This window comes from Lagopus muta, chromosome 17, assembly GCF_023343835.1.
Source record: "Lagopus muta isolate bLagMut1 chromosome 17, bLagMut1 primary, whole genome shotgun sequence".
In the NCBI taxonomy this organism is placed as follows: domain Eukaryota; kingdom Metazoa; phylum Chordata; class Aves; order Galliformes; family Phasianidae; genus Lagopus; species Lagopus muta.
In genome coordinates, this window is record NC_064449.1 from 97177 (window position 1) to 113206 (window position 16030).

At 45.2% G+C, this 16030-nt stretch overlaps 1 protein-coding gene across 4 annotated transcripts in view; it reads left to right on the forward strand.

Annotated features, from left to right (window-relative positions):
- TPCN1 (two pore segment channel 1) overlaps positions 1-15919 on the forward strand; it is a 47612-nt gene extending 31693 nt beyond the window's left edge. For 3 of the 4 annotated variants that reach the window (XM_048963800.1, XM_048963803.1, XM_048963802.1), the window contains exons 10-27: positions 687-803; positions 1936-2060; positions 2504-2552; positions 2752-2815; positions 3703-3747; positions 4825-4881; positions 4971-5024; positions 5537-5609; positions 5809-5916; positions 7119-7190; positions 7940-8029; positions 8755-8870; positions 9580-9626; positions 10193-10261; positions 10678-10762; positions 12104-12240; positions 13480-13560; positions 14704-15919. In XM_048963800.1, the coding sequence (XP_048819757.1) occupies positions 687-803; positions 1936-2060; positions 2504-2552; positions 2752-2815; positions 3703-3747; positions 4825-4881; positions 4971-5024; positions 5537-5609; positions 5809-5916; positions 7119-7190; positions 7940-8029; positions 8755-8870; positions 9580-9626; positions 10193-10261; positions 10678-10762; positions 12104-12240; positions 13480-13560; positions 14704-14826 (1512 nt within the window). In that variant the 3' untranslated portion in view covers positions 14827-15919. Of the gene's footprint in view, positions 1-686; positions 804-1935; positions 2061-2503; positions 2553-2751; positions 2816-3702; positions 3748-4824; positions 4882-4970; positions 5025-5536; positions 5610-5808; positions 5917-7118; positions 7191-7939; positions 8030-8754; positions 8871-9579; positions 9627-10192; positions 10262-10677; positions 10763-11638; positions 11726-12103; positions 12241-13479; positions 13561-14703 lie in introns of those variants that run through there. The other variant, XM_048963804.1, reaches the window with a different exon arrangement.
- Positions 15920-16030: the final 111 nt, after the last annotated feature.

Sequence of the window (16030 nt, forward strand, 5' to 3'; positions counted from 1 at the left end):
ATATTTGGACTTTGCTAAAATCCCTTTTAAATCAGTTTGAAAGCGGTGAAATTGCTAAGGGTGGCAGGATTTGAAGAGTGCTGACATATGCAGTGTGAGAGTGGCTGCTGTACTTCTGCTTCTTGAACCATCCAGAGCAGGGCTGAAACCAGCTCAGGTGATAATGTGGGAAGTGAAAAAGGGCTTTTCAAAGTTGTTGAGGAATTCTGCAACCCAAGGGAGATGATTTTGATGTCTGGAAGAGGCTTGGATTTCACCATTGCCATACTAGATGGATTTGACATGTATGCCGGAACTTCTGTGTCAGGGATGAGTCGTGACAGCAGCCCTCAAAACCAGGAAGACACAAGGGCATTTTAGCAAACCTTTTCATATTGCTTTCTGTTAGAATACATGAGGTTTAGCCTTAGCTATGGAAAACAAGTGTGAGTAGTTAAGAGACCAGGCCCTCCCTGAAAAATAAGAAAAGAAAAAAAAAAGAAGAATTATCACATATGTGATGTGCTCTTTGCCCTTATGATCAGTGACACCTCACTATCTCCGTTCTGCTTCAGCCAACGCAGCACTCTGTAGGAGTCCTCTTGCAGGCAATGCCACTCTAGACTGAACGCTCCTGCCTGTTTGAGAAGCACTGACTCAAATTGCTGCAAAGAGTAATGAACAAACCGCTCGTCTTCTCTCTGCAGCTTCTTGCTGTTGTGTTTGACACTTTCAATGACATTGAGAAGAGGAAGTTTAAGTCCTTGCTGCTGCACAAGCGCACAGCCATCCAGCATGCCTACCACTTGCTCATCACCAAGCAGGTACAGCGTGCTGCAGGGAGGCTGAGAGCAGCCTGTGCTGTGGCAGGTGGGGAGGTCAGCCTCTGGAGAAAAGGAATTTGAATGCCAGCCCCCACATGAGGCCATGGAGGTACCTCAGTAAAATGAGAGAACTTTGTCCTGGAGCGCATGTGGTCATTGAGTTCTTCCTGTGGGTGACCTGGGGACTTGCTTGCTGAGCACCAGAGCTTAGAGGAGGGGATGTAATACATGTGAAGGCACAGCCCAGCTGCTAGCTGCTGCATGAATAAATGGAGTGCAGACAGAACTAATTCATCTACTAACAATTCTTTAGGGGGGCGGAGTGCTTTGGGAGGGAGTTGGTTTCTTGTTTAACTTACGGAGTGGGAAAAGAAGTCAGGCTCAAGAATAACTCTCTTTTCTCCAGTAAATTGATTCACGTTTAGGGCATATTGGTTGTATTGAGGATTTCTGAGGAAGAGCTTGTATAATCAATGAATGTACAGATGTTATAATTATGAAATAACCAAGAGAGTTTGACTAAGCAGGTTATTATACTAGAAAGAGGATAGAGGGCTTACCCTTGTCCTGGGTTCACTGTAGATCTCCAAAGGACAGATCTGCAGCAGAAACCCTTCCCCACTGGCAGCCAGCTCTTCAATGGTCTGGGAGAGGTGCAGCCAGGCTCCACCCCTTCAGGCAGCACAGCTGAATCGCCATCACTGTGCTCCCAGGGCTGACTCAGTGCTCGCCTCAGGTGGTCAATCAGAGGTTCAGGCCATGATTCAGCAGTTCCCATACAGGCTTGTAGTCTGAAAAAGGTGTCAGTAATAGGGACCTGTTAGGACATCTGATTTCCCAAGAAGAGTGGTTGAACTTTGCTTGGCATGTCTGGTTGAACAGCTCCTAAGGATGGGGGCAACAGAGAACAGCTCTGCATGAACTGGAAGAACCGACTGCTAGGAGAGCTTTCTGTGTTCTGGGATAGTCAGCAGGTTAAAATAAATAGCTTCTGGTGCTTTGGGGGTCAGTTATCATAACATCCTGCAGTAATACAGAAACCCTGCTTAAAACAAATCCAGAGCAGTAATTGAATATGCTAGTGTGTTTCTGTCTGATGTCCCTACCACAGCATTCCTTTTTGTTTTCCTAGGGGCCACCTGGAATTTCCTTCAGGCATTTTGAAGGGCTATTGCGGTTTTACAAGCCTCGGATGTGCAGTCGGGAGCGATATCTCACTTTTAAAGCACTGAATCAAGGCAATACTCCTTTACTCAGGTAGGGTTTTTGTTTTTGTGTCCCTTTTCACTTTTTCTTACATTGAAAAGAACATTTTGAAATGTGCTAGAAAAGGGTTATGCAGGTAGTTAAGGCAGTCCAAGATTTCTTCATGGAGAATAGTGCAATCTCTGTCCCTTGGAGCTTGCAGTCTAAGCCTGAGGTCTTTCCTCAGTGGTAGAGTTCCAGAGTTAGCTGTCAGTTTCCTCTGCGGGCTTTAGGTCTTACAGAAGAAGGTAGCATTGCAAGCCATTCTGAGTATTGTCAGCCAGTAACCTCTGGCCAGACCAGGGAGAGGTCATTGTTGGGTTATCAGCTGTGGCTGCAGTTCTAATAAGGAGTTTGCAGTTTCCAGAGACTCTCTACTGACAATGCCTGACAAGGATGATTAAGGATTTAATCAACTCCAAGGCTCTGATCAGATGTTTCTTTCTATTTTGCAGTCTGAAAGATTTTTACAATTTCTATGAAGTTGTTAGCTTGAAATGGAAGGTAAGTATGTATTGGGTGGAGAATAGGGGAATTGCATGGGGAAAGGAGAGCAAAGGAGGTCAGTGATTTAAGAGAAGGTGGGTAAGAAGGAAAGACAATTGAAAAGCAGATGGTAGGGATAAGGTGGGTCTCCATCACTGCGTGTTTTCCGGGTGGAGGTAGCATTGGTTTATTTCGGTTGTGGCTCTTGTGCTTCCAGGCAAAACGAAATCGTGAGCACTGGTTTGATGACCTTCCACGGACAGCATTCCTTATTTTTAAAGGTAACAAGCTGTGTTTAAATGACAGCATGTGTTGAAATAATAAGAAAAGTATTTCTATACCAAGAAAAGATGCTCTGAAAGAGCTTCCTTGCTTTATGTAGAATAAGGTAGTTGGCAGTAGTGAACTAAACCCTGTGTGAAGTCATGGAGGGCTGTTTTCTTTTATCAGCATAGAGGTTTTTCAGAGCAGGGGATTTATGGTTGCTGAGTCTAGCAGAATTTACAGTTTGTTTCTTCATATCCCATGTAGCAACTCAGAGCAGAGACTGTGGAGTGGGACTTCTGTTTTCACAGAAGCTGCTAGGCTTCCTAGTCCCGCAGTGTGAATGCAGTGCTCATACAGATCAAGTGCAGCTGCTCAGGATGGGGAAGATCTAAAATGCCTGGCCGTGTAATCTGCCTTGCAAGTGTCGTTTATCTTCTGTGCCCCAAGTTTCCTGATTGCATGTAGCCATTCAGAAATAAGTCCTTATTTGTAATTTTGTTTTTGTGTTGTATGCTGGAGGGAAACAGACAACAGCATCTTGATTCAAATGTACAGCTGCCATAAACGTCCTACCTATCTTGGCATTTACTCTTTCTTGACAGCATGTGTTGTTGTAAAGGTGGGCTGTTCTTCATCAGTTGTTTTTACCTCTGTCCACATCACAGAACTAGTGTATAGGGGTGGGGAGAAGGCATCTGCTGGGTTAAGGATACTGAGTTAATTGCCACTAAAATTCCTAACGAAATTTCAGATTGGTCCCCAAAAGTTTCTAATCTACTAATCCTCTTAAATTTTGTGCTGAGGGTTGGTATGAGAAATATTTCAAAGAAGACAGAGGAAGTTGTGTGTAAGATATAAAGACTGCCTAAACATTTATTTTGTCATACTTTCCTTCCTGCAGGCATCAACATCCTTGTGAATTCCCGTCTATTCCAATACACCATGTGTGAGTAGCAGCAGCAAGTGATGCTCCCTTGATTGCATGGCTCAGGGGTGCTGTCTGTGCTAGGCTCTCCAAGGATGTGGCATGTGGGGCCTGGCTGTGGGCTGAGCTGCCATTCCTGTATGAATTCCAGAGTTTGGACGAAGAGGGATGGAATGTGTGCTTGTACCGACCATACTGCAGCTTGAATTTGCAGCTCTCACGGTGTTGAGTCTTCTGGAGAGGCTCAGGTTTCACCATTTCAAGATACACTCGTGATCTCACTGCGTAGGAGTTGGCTTGTTGCATTTAGATACGTTGGTGGTTAGCTTTCATAAGCCTTGAGGTTTTTATCTTACAACTGAAGTGTGCTGGATGAGGAACTGCCTTGCCAGTTGGCCTGTTTGCTTTTCAGAAGGTTCATGCACCATTGCCGCTGAAGAGATTGCTTGGGAACTGAACTGCCAGGGAGAATGATTCTCTGCTCCTCTTGAGGAGGAGTGCTTAATCATGGTGCTGCTTCTAGTGGCCTAAACAGTCTCTTCCTGCTCAGTAATTTGTTGGCTGTTTTTGAGCATCAGAGGGGAGAGATTTTTGTAAATTGAGATGCTAAACAAAAGGTAGGAGTAGGGGTGTGTGGAGATCTGAGTGAAAAGGTAAAATCCTGCACCTTCAGAGCCTAGGTTTGAATGGTGTGAAGCAGTGATAGAGCCAAGATGACTGGGGCCTAGCACTGCTTGGAGCACTTCCTCTGTCCTGTGCTGCTGGGGACACGGTGGTTCTCAAGATCTGGATGCAGAACTAAGATGAAGCTGAAACGTTGTGCCACGTCTGCTATACGTTCTGCTATACCTGTGTATAAAATAATCTTGGGAAAAAAATGACTGAGCGTGATTCAGATTGCTGGTTTGGTTTGTTTTCTTTCCTTCTGGAGACAAAAGTCTGAGTTTTGTGACTCTTCCAAGCTACAAAGTCAGTTAGTTGAATTGGAAATACTGTCCCTCCCACATGGCCTATATTGTAATCTTTTTGTTAGCCTAGGAAGTAGTTATCCTGTGATCTAGGAGTGTTTTTGTAGTGGATTTTTACTTTGTTTTTCAGATACTGTGGTGGCTGTGAATGGAATTTGGATTCTTGTTGAAACCTTCATGCTGCAAGGTAGGAAACCTTGCAGCTCATTTCTTGGCTATGATGCTGGGTGATTGAATAAAGGGAGAGCTAGAAAAAGTTTTTCTTGTGTCTTGCAGGAGGGAATTTCTTCTCCAGAAATGTCCCATGGAGCTACATCGTCTTCCTCACAAGTAAGCTGATGCCTCCCGATGTGACTGTGTCATTAAATAATGAGTTGAGAATGGAGTGAGGGAATAGACAGAGATTCCCAGAGAACACACTCACAGGATGCTGCAGGACAGAGGGGAAAGTAGATGATTCCTCTGTGAGATCTCTTTCTGCAAGCCAAGCCTAGGCTACCTGTAGCATCCACTTGCTGGGTGTTTTATCATGGGATAAAAGGAAGTGCACAAGCAAAACTGAATTCTGGCACAACATTCTGGCCTTATGTATGAGAGCCTCAGCATTTATAGTGTGTTACCCAAGCTAACTGCTTTGTAGGCCACTCATGTGTTGTTTTGGAGGGAAACTGTTGTCCTTTTCATCTCACCAAGTGTAAGGATGGCCGTTGGGTGGCTGTGAAACCAGTGTTCAGCATTCCTCTGCTCAAAAGACTGCTCACCTGTGCAAAGTGCAAGCTTTTGTATAAGCCCTCCATATAATGCTGCTTATTTCTGTGCATGGCTCTCAAATTGTTTTACAGTCTATGGTGTGGAGCTGCTCCTGAAAACCACTGGACTGGGGCCCGTCGAGTACCTGTCCTCAGGCTGGAATCTGTGAGTGCACAGTAATGTTTTGAGAGGCGATAAAAATTGCTGCGTTAGAAAGACTGACTTCTAACAGGAAGCAAGTGCAGGCTTCTGCTTGTAGCCTTGTGCATCCTGCTGGGGTGAAGCAGCACCAAGAGCCTCCTCTCTGCTGAAATACTAGGAACCTATCATTGCTCTTTCTTTTGTTCTTTTTTTTCGTTTCCAGCTTTGACTTCTCGGTCACCCTCTTTGCATTCCTGGGGCTGATGGCACTGGCGTTCAACATGGAGCCGTTCTACTTCATTGTTGTCTTGCGACCTCTTCAGCTGCTGAGGTGAGACAGGGAGCACAAAGAACAGGTGGGGAGGAAAATGGCATGTTTTCCATCATTTCAGCTGGGGACTGAGCTCCTACCCAGGAGAGGGCAAGGATTGCTCTGTGGGTACGTGACCATGGCAAACGCAAATCATGTAGAGTAATGAGATTAGCCAGCGTTATCAAAATGAATGATAACAAAAACTTGGGATGGGATATGAAATCCCGAGCTTTGGAGCTTAAGCTGATCTCTAATAGAGATCAAGGGATTTACCGGGGGCAGATTATTCTATGTCTGCCTTCGTGGGGTTCTTACACCTCCTCTGAATTGTCTGATGCTGTTCAGAGAAAAGCTCCTCTGCCATGGTGAGACAGTCTGAGCCAATTTAATAATTTCCATTGAATTACCTGAAATTACAGTTTTCAAAGGATACTGCTTTCTGGGGTGAAGTACAACCCTGCTCTGGCTGCATTTCACCATAAGCGAGGCTGAGGCTTGTAACCTCTGCTGCTCACTAAAGTGGGTCTGATTAACCCTCTTGTTTTAAGGTCTGTTCAACATTGCAGGCCACTCAGAGAGTCGCAAAGTCATAGGTGGAAGGCATTTGAGAAGCAAAGTATTGCTTTGTTAAAGGCAAGTTAATGCAGTTTAGCCCTTCAGTGAGGATTTAAAGAACACTTTGATGCTCAAGTAGGGGGATGAAATGCTGTCCCTTGCCAAAGCCCATGTTTGGCAGCTTAGCTTCTCCATAAAGGCTGATGGCACTGCCAAATTTGAAATTAGCAGGCACACTGTGGCTTCATCAGTTTTTTCCCAGTCACAGAGTAAACTCAGGAAAGTTTGCGTCTGGGAAAAGGAATATTGAGTCCTGACTCTGTACACAGGATTAGTTGAGACTTTTTTTCCTAAATAATAACAATAATTTAAAAATCTTTGGATCGTGCTGCATGAGAAGATGTGGGCCTTTCCTTGAGAGTTGCTAATCCTGTAGGCACCTACCTGGATGTGTTGGAGGCATTCAGGTGAAACAGCAGAATGTTATTCAGTAAGCAGATCACTAGAGATCACTAGAACAAGTAGAGATCCTGTGGATTTGGTGTCAGAAAACCTTCCCTGTTTGTTAACCTGGGAGGTTCAGAGAGCTGTGATATTCTTTTTAATATTCCTGACAGCTCTGGAGAAGTTGCAGTGCATAGGTAACTTCTGACGTCTCCTTTCAGACTCTTTAAATTGAAGAAACGCTACAGGAATGTTCTGGACACGATGTTTGAGCTGTTCCCTAGGATGGCCAGGTACTGATTGACACTCTTAAACTGGAAAAAGGAAGGGTGAAGTTTAGTGTCTAGGGCTGTTGTTGGTTTTGTTTTGTTTTGTTTTTGGAGCAATTTGTGATGGGAAGCTATTCTGGGACACCCCCTGCTTCTATAAAGATAAGTAAGAGTTGGTGTTTTACTTTTCTGCCCCCTGACTCTGGTGAAAGGAGGCCTATTTGTGAGGAATGTCGGCAGGAATGCGCTCAGTCCCAGGTGTTTCCTTGTCCTTCACACAGGCACTTCAGAGCATTATTGTGAAATGGGGGGGGGGCAGAAGGAGCTTGGTGTTTGAGTGGGGCATCTTTGGATGTTATTTTCTTGGAGCAGATCTGGGCAGAGCATTTTAGGTAGAGAGCATTGTTCTTGGCACTGTCCCAGAATCGAGGATGTAGAGAGGGCAGAACCAGTGTGTTGGTTTTCTAATTAAACAAACTTCTCTCCACAGTTTTTCTAGCAGAAAAAATACAGACTGGGAAGAATTCCAGGCTGTTCTATAATTTCTTAGAACGTTTCTGCCTTGAGTGAGTGGAAAGTTCCTTGTCCAAAGACCTTCTGAATGAACGCACAAAGAACAGCAGGGCGATGCTGGCAAAGAGGGTGGTGTGTGGTTTTCCAGTTCCGCTTGCAATCCCTTGGAAATTCTTTCCACAGCAACCAGACTGTGACTTTGTATTTTCCCTGCCTTAGTAACTTTTCAGTGTTATGGTATTTGTGGTTTTTGCCTCCAGCCTAGGTTTAACCCTGCTGATCTTCTACTATTGCTTTGCCATCGTTGGCATGGAATTCTTTGCTGGTGTGGTCTACCCGAACTGCTGCAAGTGAGTGCTGCAAATCCATCCCTGTCTGCAAAGGGTTTGGTGCTAAGCTAGTAGTAATGCTTCTGGCAGCCCTGTCTTCCTAGGGGGAAAGGGCCCGAAAATGTGTCTGAGTGAGGCTTTGTAGCTAAGGCAATGTGCTGGGAAAATCTATGTGACATGCTTCGCTTCTTGTGGTAAGATTGGATGAAATGGCTTTTACATTGCTTTTGGAAAGGAAAGATCTGACTAGTTTTAATGAGATCTGTATTGCTCCTCATCTAGATGTACTGGGAGAACTTCTTTCTGCTATTGTAGCTTTGTAGGAATGCTTTTAATTTCTGCTGTAGAGCAAAGTTGAGATTTTCATTTCTGTTGCACTGGAGCTGCTCTGCCATATATTACATATTGGACCCAACTTTCTACATGATAAATTCACCTTGAATTCACCTCATCTTAGAAGCCAAGCTGTCCTGTGCCCTTTGTATCGTAAGTGATGGCAGACCATGCAGAAATGCTAATCTTTGAAGATGTGAGCCAAGGAGACAAAAACATTCGGGTTCTCTGGTCTAGTGTTTGCTGAATGATTAGAAAGACTCTCTGTGGTTTGTGCTAAGCTCTGAGGGCTTAACTAACAAGTGTTAGCCAAGAGATAGAAACTGCCACCCAGCTCACCACCTTCTAAGCTTCTGTGTTTGTAACCCTGAGATGTTGCTGCTCTCTTCTCATTCTTTGTCTTCTTCAACCAGCACAAGCACCGTGGCGGATTCGTACCGCTGGGTGAACCACACAGTTGGTAACAAGACAGTTGTGGAAGAAGGCTATTACTATCTCAACAACTTTGACAACATTTTGAACAGCTTTGGTAAGGACAGTTTATTCTAGCAAAGATTGTTCCCTGGTGCTTCTGCGTTCCTGCAGAGCTGGATAGCAGCACTGCAATGCTCATGTAGACCTGGTACTCTCTAAGAGTTGTCCTAGCACACCTCCAACAGCATCCTTCTCTTCTGGACAATGTCAGCTGAGTAATAGCCTGCTTGCTTTGCAACAAAGTCAAGACACATCTCTTAAAAGCCAATGTGAAGCAAGCACATCTATTCTGACTGGTAAGCAGACCAGATTTCCAGAAATGTTTAAGGAGGGCTTCAGCTTACTGCCCTTCTGTAGAGCTAGCAGTAATGCTAATATATTTATTTAAACTGACTGATAAAGAATAATTTGAATACGGTGATTATTTTTAACAATTTTTCTTAATGTGTGAGCAGAGATATTTATCTCCTGGGAATTTCAGAGCTCTCCATACTCTGTTGGGAGAGGGTCAGGTCTGTTTCTGACTCTGAAGAAATACAGATTAAGCCATGTTCCTGTTTCTATGTGTCTACTCCCTTTTGTCATCAGTGGGAGGATGACAAATTGCAGTGATGAGGGCCTGCATTCTGTATCTGGAATTGCTGGCTGTGTTGAAGCTTGGTATCTTGCTTCAGTCTTCCCTGTCAAGTCCCTTATTTAGAAATCCTAGAGCAGGTCAGGTTGGATAAAGCAACTGTCTTTATTTTTTTCTTACTTGTATGCAGTTACACTGTTTGAGTTGACAGTCGTCAATGATTGGTACATAATCATGGTAAGTAAACCTCAGCTACAAACAGCACAGTCTCTTGCCAGTTGAGCTTGATCTTTCATGCCACCACTGCTTTCTTCCCCTTGCACTTGGAGATGGCAGGATTAGTCCCAACACTGTCACTTGCTGTGGTCATGCGATTGTTCCTTTTAATCCCCGGCTGATATTTGAGCTCTGTGACATGCCACCTGACATGATTTCTTCTTGAACTTGACTAGCCCTCAGGCTGAATTTTGCAATCTGGACAAGCGAAGTCACACTATATTCCAATTTATCACCCTGCTGTCCAGGCTGTATTCTTATAGTAGCAATGGTTCATACAGCCACAGGCCTTCAGTGTTCAGTGGTTTTGCATATAGGATAATCTCATTTTGCCTTTAGAGATGGATTACCTGCAAGACCCAGCTGGGGCACTGAGCATTGTGCAGGCAGCCTCTGGTGTTAGCTATGGAGCCACAAGTATGAGATAGATGGACGGAATTCATGCTGCCTTACTTCTGTTAGCAAGCAGTTATCAACAAGCTCTCCCTTCTTATGCATACTGGTGACTTTTTCCCTGTCTTCTCTAGGAAGGGGTGACATCTGAAACCACCCACTGGAGCCGCCTGTATTTCATGATCTTCTATATTGTGACCATGGTAAGTTTCTGAAGATGTTTCCTGTATCAAATTGGGGCTGAGGGGAAGCAGCTTTTACCGTATTACAGAGGGAGCTTCCATCCCTAAGTGAGCACAGCTTTGTTTCTCTGTGTAATGTCTTCCAGAAAAAGGTGTGAGTCCACATCACTTGCAGGAAGTTACATTTATGAGCATTGACAAAGTTGATGCTGCACAACCTGGGCCTGGGGTAAAGCTGAGAGCAGCACAGCCTTTTTCTGGCCCGTTTGTGGTTTATCAACTGACTTTCAGGCAGATGTGTGAATTGGGATGTGTCCGTCTTGGAGCACCAGGAGCTGAAGCACAGACCAAAATGCTCAGCTTTCTGTTGTTGAATTGGACTGCAAGAATCCCCCAGCAGCAGCCTCCTGATCTCTTGTGTTCATGTCCTCTCCCAGGTGGTGATGACAATCATTGTGGCATTTATTCTGGAGGCTTTTGTCTTCCGCATGAACTACACTCGGAAGAACCAAGATTCAGAAGGTTAGAACTGAGGACTGGCTGACCCAAACATTGCATCTTCTCTCTGGTGTCTTACGTCTTAAGTTCTTTACCAAGAGAGTGGTGAGGTACTGGAACAGCGGCCCAGAGAGGCTGTGGATGCCCTGTCCCTGGAAATGTTCAAGGTCAGGTTGGATGGGGCCCTGGGCAGCCTGGTCTGGTATTAAATGTGGAGGTTGGTGGCCCTGCATGTGGCAGGGAGTTTGCAGATTCATGATGCTTGAGGTCCCTTCCAACCCAAACCATTCTATGATTCTATATTTATGTCTGGAGGAAAGAATCAATTGACCAGCAAAGACCAGATTTTTTTTTATTTTTATTTTTTTTTTAAAGCCTGAATTCCTAAGCTCATTCTTATCTTTTTGTACATTTCTATCTGAGCTTTCTGTTCTGGCCATCACTTCTCCCTGCCCTGCATGCAGAACAAGGAACGCTGCCTATCTAGTCCTCTCTGTCTCCCAGTTGTACTTAGACTGGTGACCATACGCTGTGTTTGGATGCACCTTTTTGTACCTTTTAAGAACAGGATGTGACTGGTCTCTCCATCCTGTCGCACCTCTGTGAGTCATCGCTTCCTCACTGTCCTTTGTCCCCTGAGCTGTGCATCTGTAGCTTCAAGGCCTGCTAATTTAGGTACCATCAACGTATTAATTTCTTGAAGGCCCTCCCTGCTATTCTCAAGTGATTTACACCCAGACTTTTCAAACTTTGTGTAAACTAATCTTGATTCTTTACAATTTTCTGCAGAGAAGGTATAGTTACTGCACTTTGATATGCCAGAGGATCTTCCTTGCAGAAAGATGCAGTGAAAGCCCTGTCACAGGAATGGCTGCGATTAGCTCATCTGATCTTTCTTAGGTGCCAGAAGATCCAAATGTGTGGTGTCATGTCAGTAGGAGCCAGGCATTATTAGTTACAGAACCATTCCTCATCCTGATCCTTCAGGTACCCACTTTGAAGGGTGCAGTGAAAGGCATTAGTTAACATTTACTTCTCCAGCTGTGTTGGGCAGCTGAAGGCCAAGAGGCAGCAACCAGTGTTTGGTTTTTTGCTTTGCTAGTTAGCTTGCAGGTGGCAGAAAAGCTACAAGGCTAACACATCAGGCTCCTTGGTATCTTAAAAGCTGAGACACGCTTGCTGACCCTACACGCTAATTTTCTTTATCCCTCTTTTGTTGGATAACAAGAACATATGTGTTCCAGTCAAAAAAGTAGATGTAGGCTGTTCCTGAATCCCGCATGGGCCTGTTTGCTTTGCCTTCCAGGGTCATGGAAGCAACATTCATCTTGCTGACTTCTCTTCCTCTTTTTCTTGCCTGTCCAGAAGACAATGGCATTGTGCTGGAGAAGGAGATCTCCAAGGAGGAAGTGATTGGGATAATCGAGCTGTACAAGTGGAGTTCAGCTGCCACTGAAATTTCTCAGCTGCAGAAGATTGTTTTGCAGATGGACAAACACGGGGTAAGAGGAAACCTATAATGTAGGTCCTTGGATTGAAGGGAGGAAGGCACACCAGGCCTGCAGGTACCTTTTTGCTGCCTTCCAAAGGAAATCCGTATGCATCTTTGTCATGTTTAGAGCTGAGCCACAAAGAGGAACTGTGTGGAAATAGCACATAGTTGTTCTGCCTTGGAAAAGTAGCAGCTGAATGTCCTCTGTCCTCTATAGCCCTGACAAGGACTCGTTACAGCCTGCAGACTTCACATAGAGCTGTCCTGGCCCAGTACTGGCTGGAAAGAGGATATTTATCTTTCTGCAGAAAAACCAGTCTTATTCTCCTGCCTCTCTTTCTGTGCCATCATACACTTAGGCTCAGACAGTCCTGAACATAATGCAACAATGTGTGCATATTGATCCAAACAGCAGCTTTCTGTTCTCTGCATCATTACTTACCTTTTCACTCCAGGGCAGGATGGACAATTGGAAAGATGAGCTGACCTGGCTAACTGTTCTTGTGTCTGAGAACTGCTGGCTTTTGCATCTGAGAGGAGTTTAAATGTTTAATAACAGCTATCGTATCTGTGTATCCTGTATGCAAAATGCCAGTGCTGCAGTCCCTTAGTGGATCTTTATTTACTTTGGTTGGCTTGGTAGTTAAATGTTGAGTTCTTGTTCACATAGAATAGATGATGCTACTTAGAAACAGATTTCAAGTCAGTTAACCAAAGGATGATGTCTTCAGCCTTGCAGTGGAGCACAGAGTGATGGTCTGGAGTTTCTTTGGTTCTCAGTGCTGTTCAGATGACTCATAGGCAGAGAGTAATTCATTACTCAGCCCTCTGCTTATGTGATCTAAAAAGTCTAGGCCTGTGGAGTAAGTGGTATGTGCTAAGCAAATGAGACCTGAAATTGTTCTAAGCTGAGATCTTCCTTTGGAAGTCTGGGTTTGAGCCTTGTTCCAGATGGTATGTTCTTCTGACAAAATTGAGTGCCCTTGACACAGCTGTGTCCATTTGAGCTGGTCTCCTGCAGCTCTTTGTAGCCTTCAGGGATCCCTCCAGCGAAATACATCTCAGCCTGGAGCAGATGCCTGCGTTTAGTCAGGTGATGTGTGCTCTAAAATACCACTGTCTCCTGGCAATGAGAACAGCCTAGGCTCTCCAGTGGGTGACACACCAAAGTTCCAGCACAGCTCCTGTGAGCTGCTCAGGGACTGACGAATGCCATCTTTTCATCTTCTCCTTCCCCCCAACTCCTTAGCAAGTGTCAACGCTGTTTCTGGGACGCAGATCAAGGACCAAGAGTGACTTGAGTATGAAGATGTATGAGGAGGAGATTCAGGTATGTGGGTGTAAGTTGGAAATACCAGTAAGCCTCTGTCATTAACAGAACACTTCATGTTGCCTGACATTTCTAAACGCAGGAGGCGTTCTCCCTCTGAGACACAGGCAGCTTTATGAAAGGAGCAGGCAGTAGAGGAACTGTGCTTTAGATTCATTAGTGCTAGTGTTCAGGGGCTTTCTTGAACATGTCAGAGCCTCCTCGGTGGGTTCAGGAGCCCAGCTGTGTTGATGATATGCGTCAGCAGTGGCAGTAACAGTGCAGGCTGCATGTAGGTGCTCGGCTTGCCCAGCTTACCCATACTTGTGAGGGTGGGCATTGGTTGCTGGGCTAAGTGCACGGAGTGTTCCTGGGACTTGGCTGCATGATGCTAATTTGTTAAGGCACTGGAATGTGATTGTTTGAGCTTGGGTGTGTCTATGCAACAGAAGCCAAGTGCCCTGCAAGTGCCAGTTGTTCCTTCAGAATAGCAAGCTAATGAAGATGGGAAATGTTTAAATAGCTGATTCTCTGGATTGTTTAAGGCACTACTGTTAAGTGTTCTTTGAGGTTAGGAGCCTTATGCCATGAATTTGGCTACTGTTGAAAGGTCATGGACTAGTATAATGATTAGCAATGAAGGCATTAATTTCATAACCATTAGACTATTTCCTTTGTCCCCTGGGCAGCTAGCTTGTGGATGAGTCTTCAGTCCTGCTAACAAAAATAAGCACACTAATTGTGGAGCTGGTAATCCACAGTGAAGCTCCCTGCTTGTTGTGCTTGGTCTCTGACGCAGGGATGTAATGTCCTGTAATACCCTGGGTGCAACTCTGTAAGCCGCGGATGTCACTGGGATTCAGTATGGCAGTCCCTGGGCACTGGGGGTCATTTGACTGTGATATTTCCTTGCTCTGGTTTGTCAGACCTGACAGCTCAGCTAGCTGGAGCTGACCTGTGGCTGCTCCTTCTTGCCCAGGCTGTAAATGCTGATATGTGAGCACACCCTTCGTGGCTTTGCTGAGGTTGATGAGGTTGTTTATGTGGGCCATAAACAGGGCCTTGGAAAAAGCCCCTCAGTTTGAGGACACATAGACTGGGGTCCTGCTGGTCTGTGTGGCAGCTTTGGGGCAGAGACTGATCTGTTCTGATCTTCTGTCACAGGAATGGTATGAGGAACATTCCAGGAAAGAGGAATCCCAGATACCTTTGCAAGAGTCTGCATCTGCTTCCCAGAGCTCTCTGAAGCCCCTGAGCCTCCGACAACGTTCCCAGACTGTCATCTAGGCCTGGCTAGTGCAAGCTGCCTTCTATGCAATAACCTAGAGTTCACAGGATATATGTTGGGATGATGTATATAGATCTGTTCCATGTACTGGTTTGCGTTAGGGATAGAAGCTCTTCCGTTAAGTGCAAAAAAACAGGTGGACTCTGCTACAACCAGACTGAGCACGATGCTGTGCTCAGCACAGAGTGATCTTCTGGGCAGAAATGGAGACCTTCTTCGTCTGAGCTGCTTCCCAAGCTCAATCCTGCTGTTTGTCTTAGCAGTAACAGACTCTGGGGAAAGGGATGTGTAATCCATTAACAGCAGGAAGTGTGCTGAGGCTACATGCTTACAATTTAAAAAAGAAAAAAAAAAAAAAAGGCCCTTTTTGAAGGTCTGCTTCACTTAACCTAGGAATAAAAGATCAGGGAGGGAGGCAGTTTTTGCTTGGTGTTTTGTTTTTTGTTGTTTTTTTCCTCTCTGCCCTCCTTTTGCAGAGCAAGAGGAGGTGCTATGGAACTTCAGCACTAATGGAGAGCAGCCTTTTCCCTCCTTCTTGGGACACCTGGATGCAGTCCCTGCAGTAGATTGAGTTCTGACTGTTGAATTTAACTGTCCCTGAGCCATTCTGTGGAAGCTGGTGAGCGGCAGAAATCTTATTGCATTATGACCATAGTGGGGACAGAAATTTAGGGAGACAAACTCTTTGCTGTGGCTGTGCAGTATCTGCATCTCTGCAGGTCAGTTATGCCCACGGCACTGCCTGGGATCAGAATCACTTCTGTAAACCCTTTAGCTCTCATCTTCCTAGGGAAGGGTGATTCTGCTGGGTGAGCTCCATCACTTAGCCACCTGCTTGTAGATGGCAAGACTTTGGCTAGTCATTAGTTCAAATAGTGACTGGGAAGGAGAGGACTTTGCAGCTCCAAACCCTTATTTCTGCTTGGGGCTGCAACTTACAGAGAGTCCATCAAACAGTACTGCTTGTTGGCCCTCAGGTAGGTCATTGCTTTGTTTAACAGGAGGGTCAGTCAGCACAGCAGCATTCCTCCTCCTTTGTTCTCGCCCATGCAGAACTGTTCCTCAAGCTGGCAAGTGCTGACTGGGTCGGATCTTAGGAGAATCCTCTGCTGAAGGGCTTTACTGTTTACACAGTTCTGGTTGCAGAACTGTGAAGGACGATGATTCTTCTCATCTGTCTGCTTTTCATTGTCTGGCAAGGAG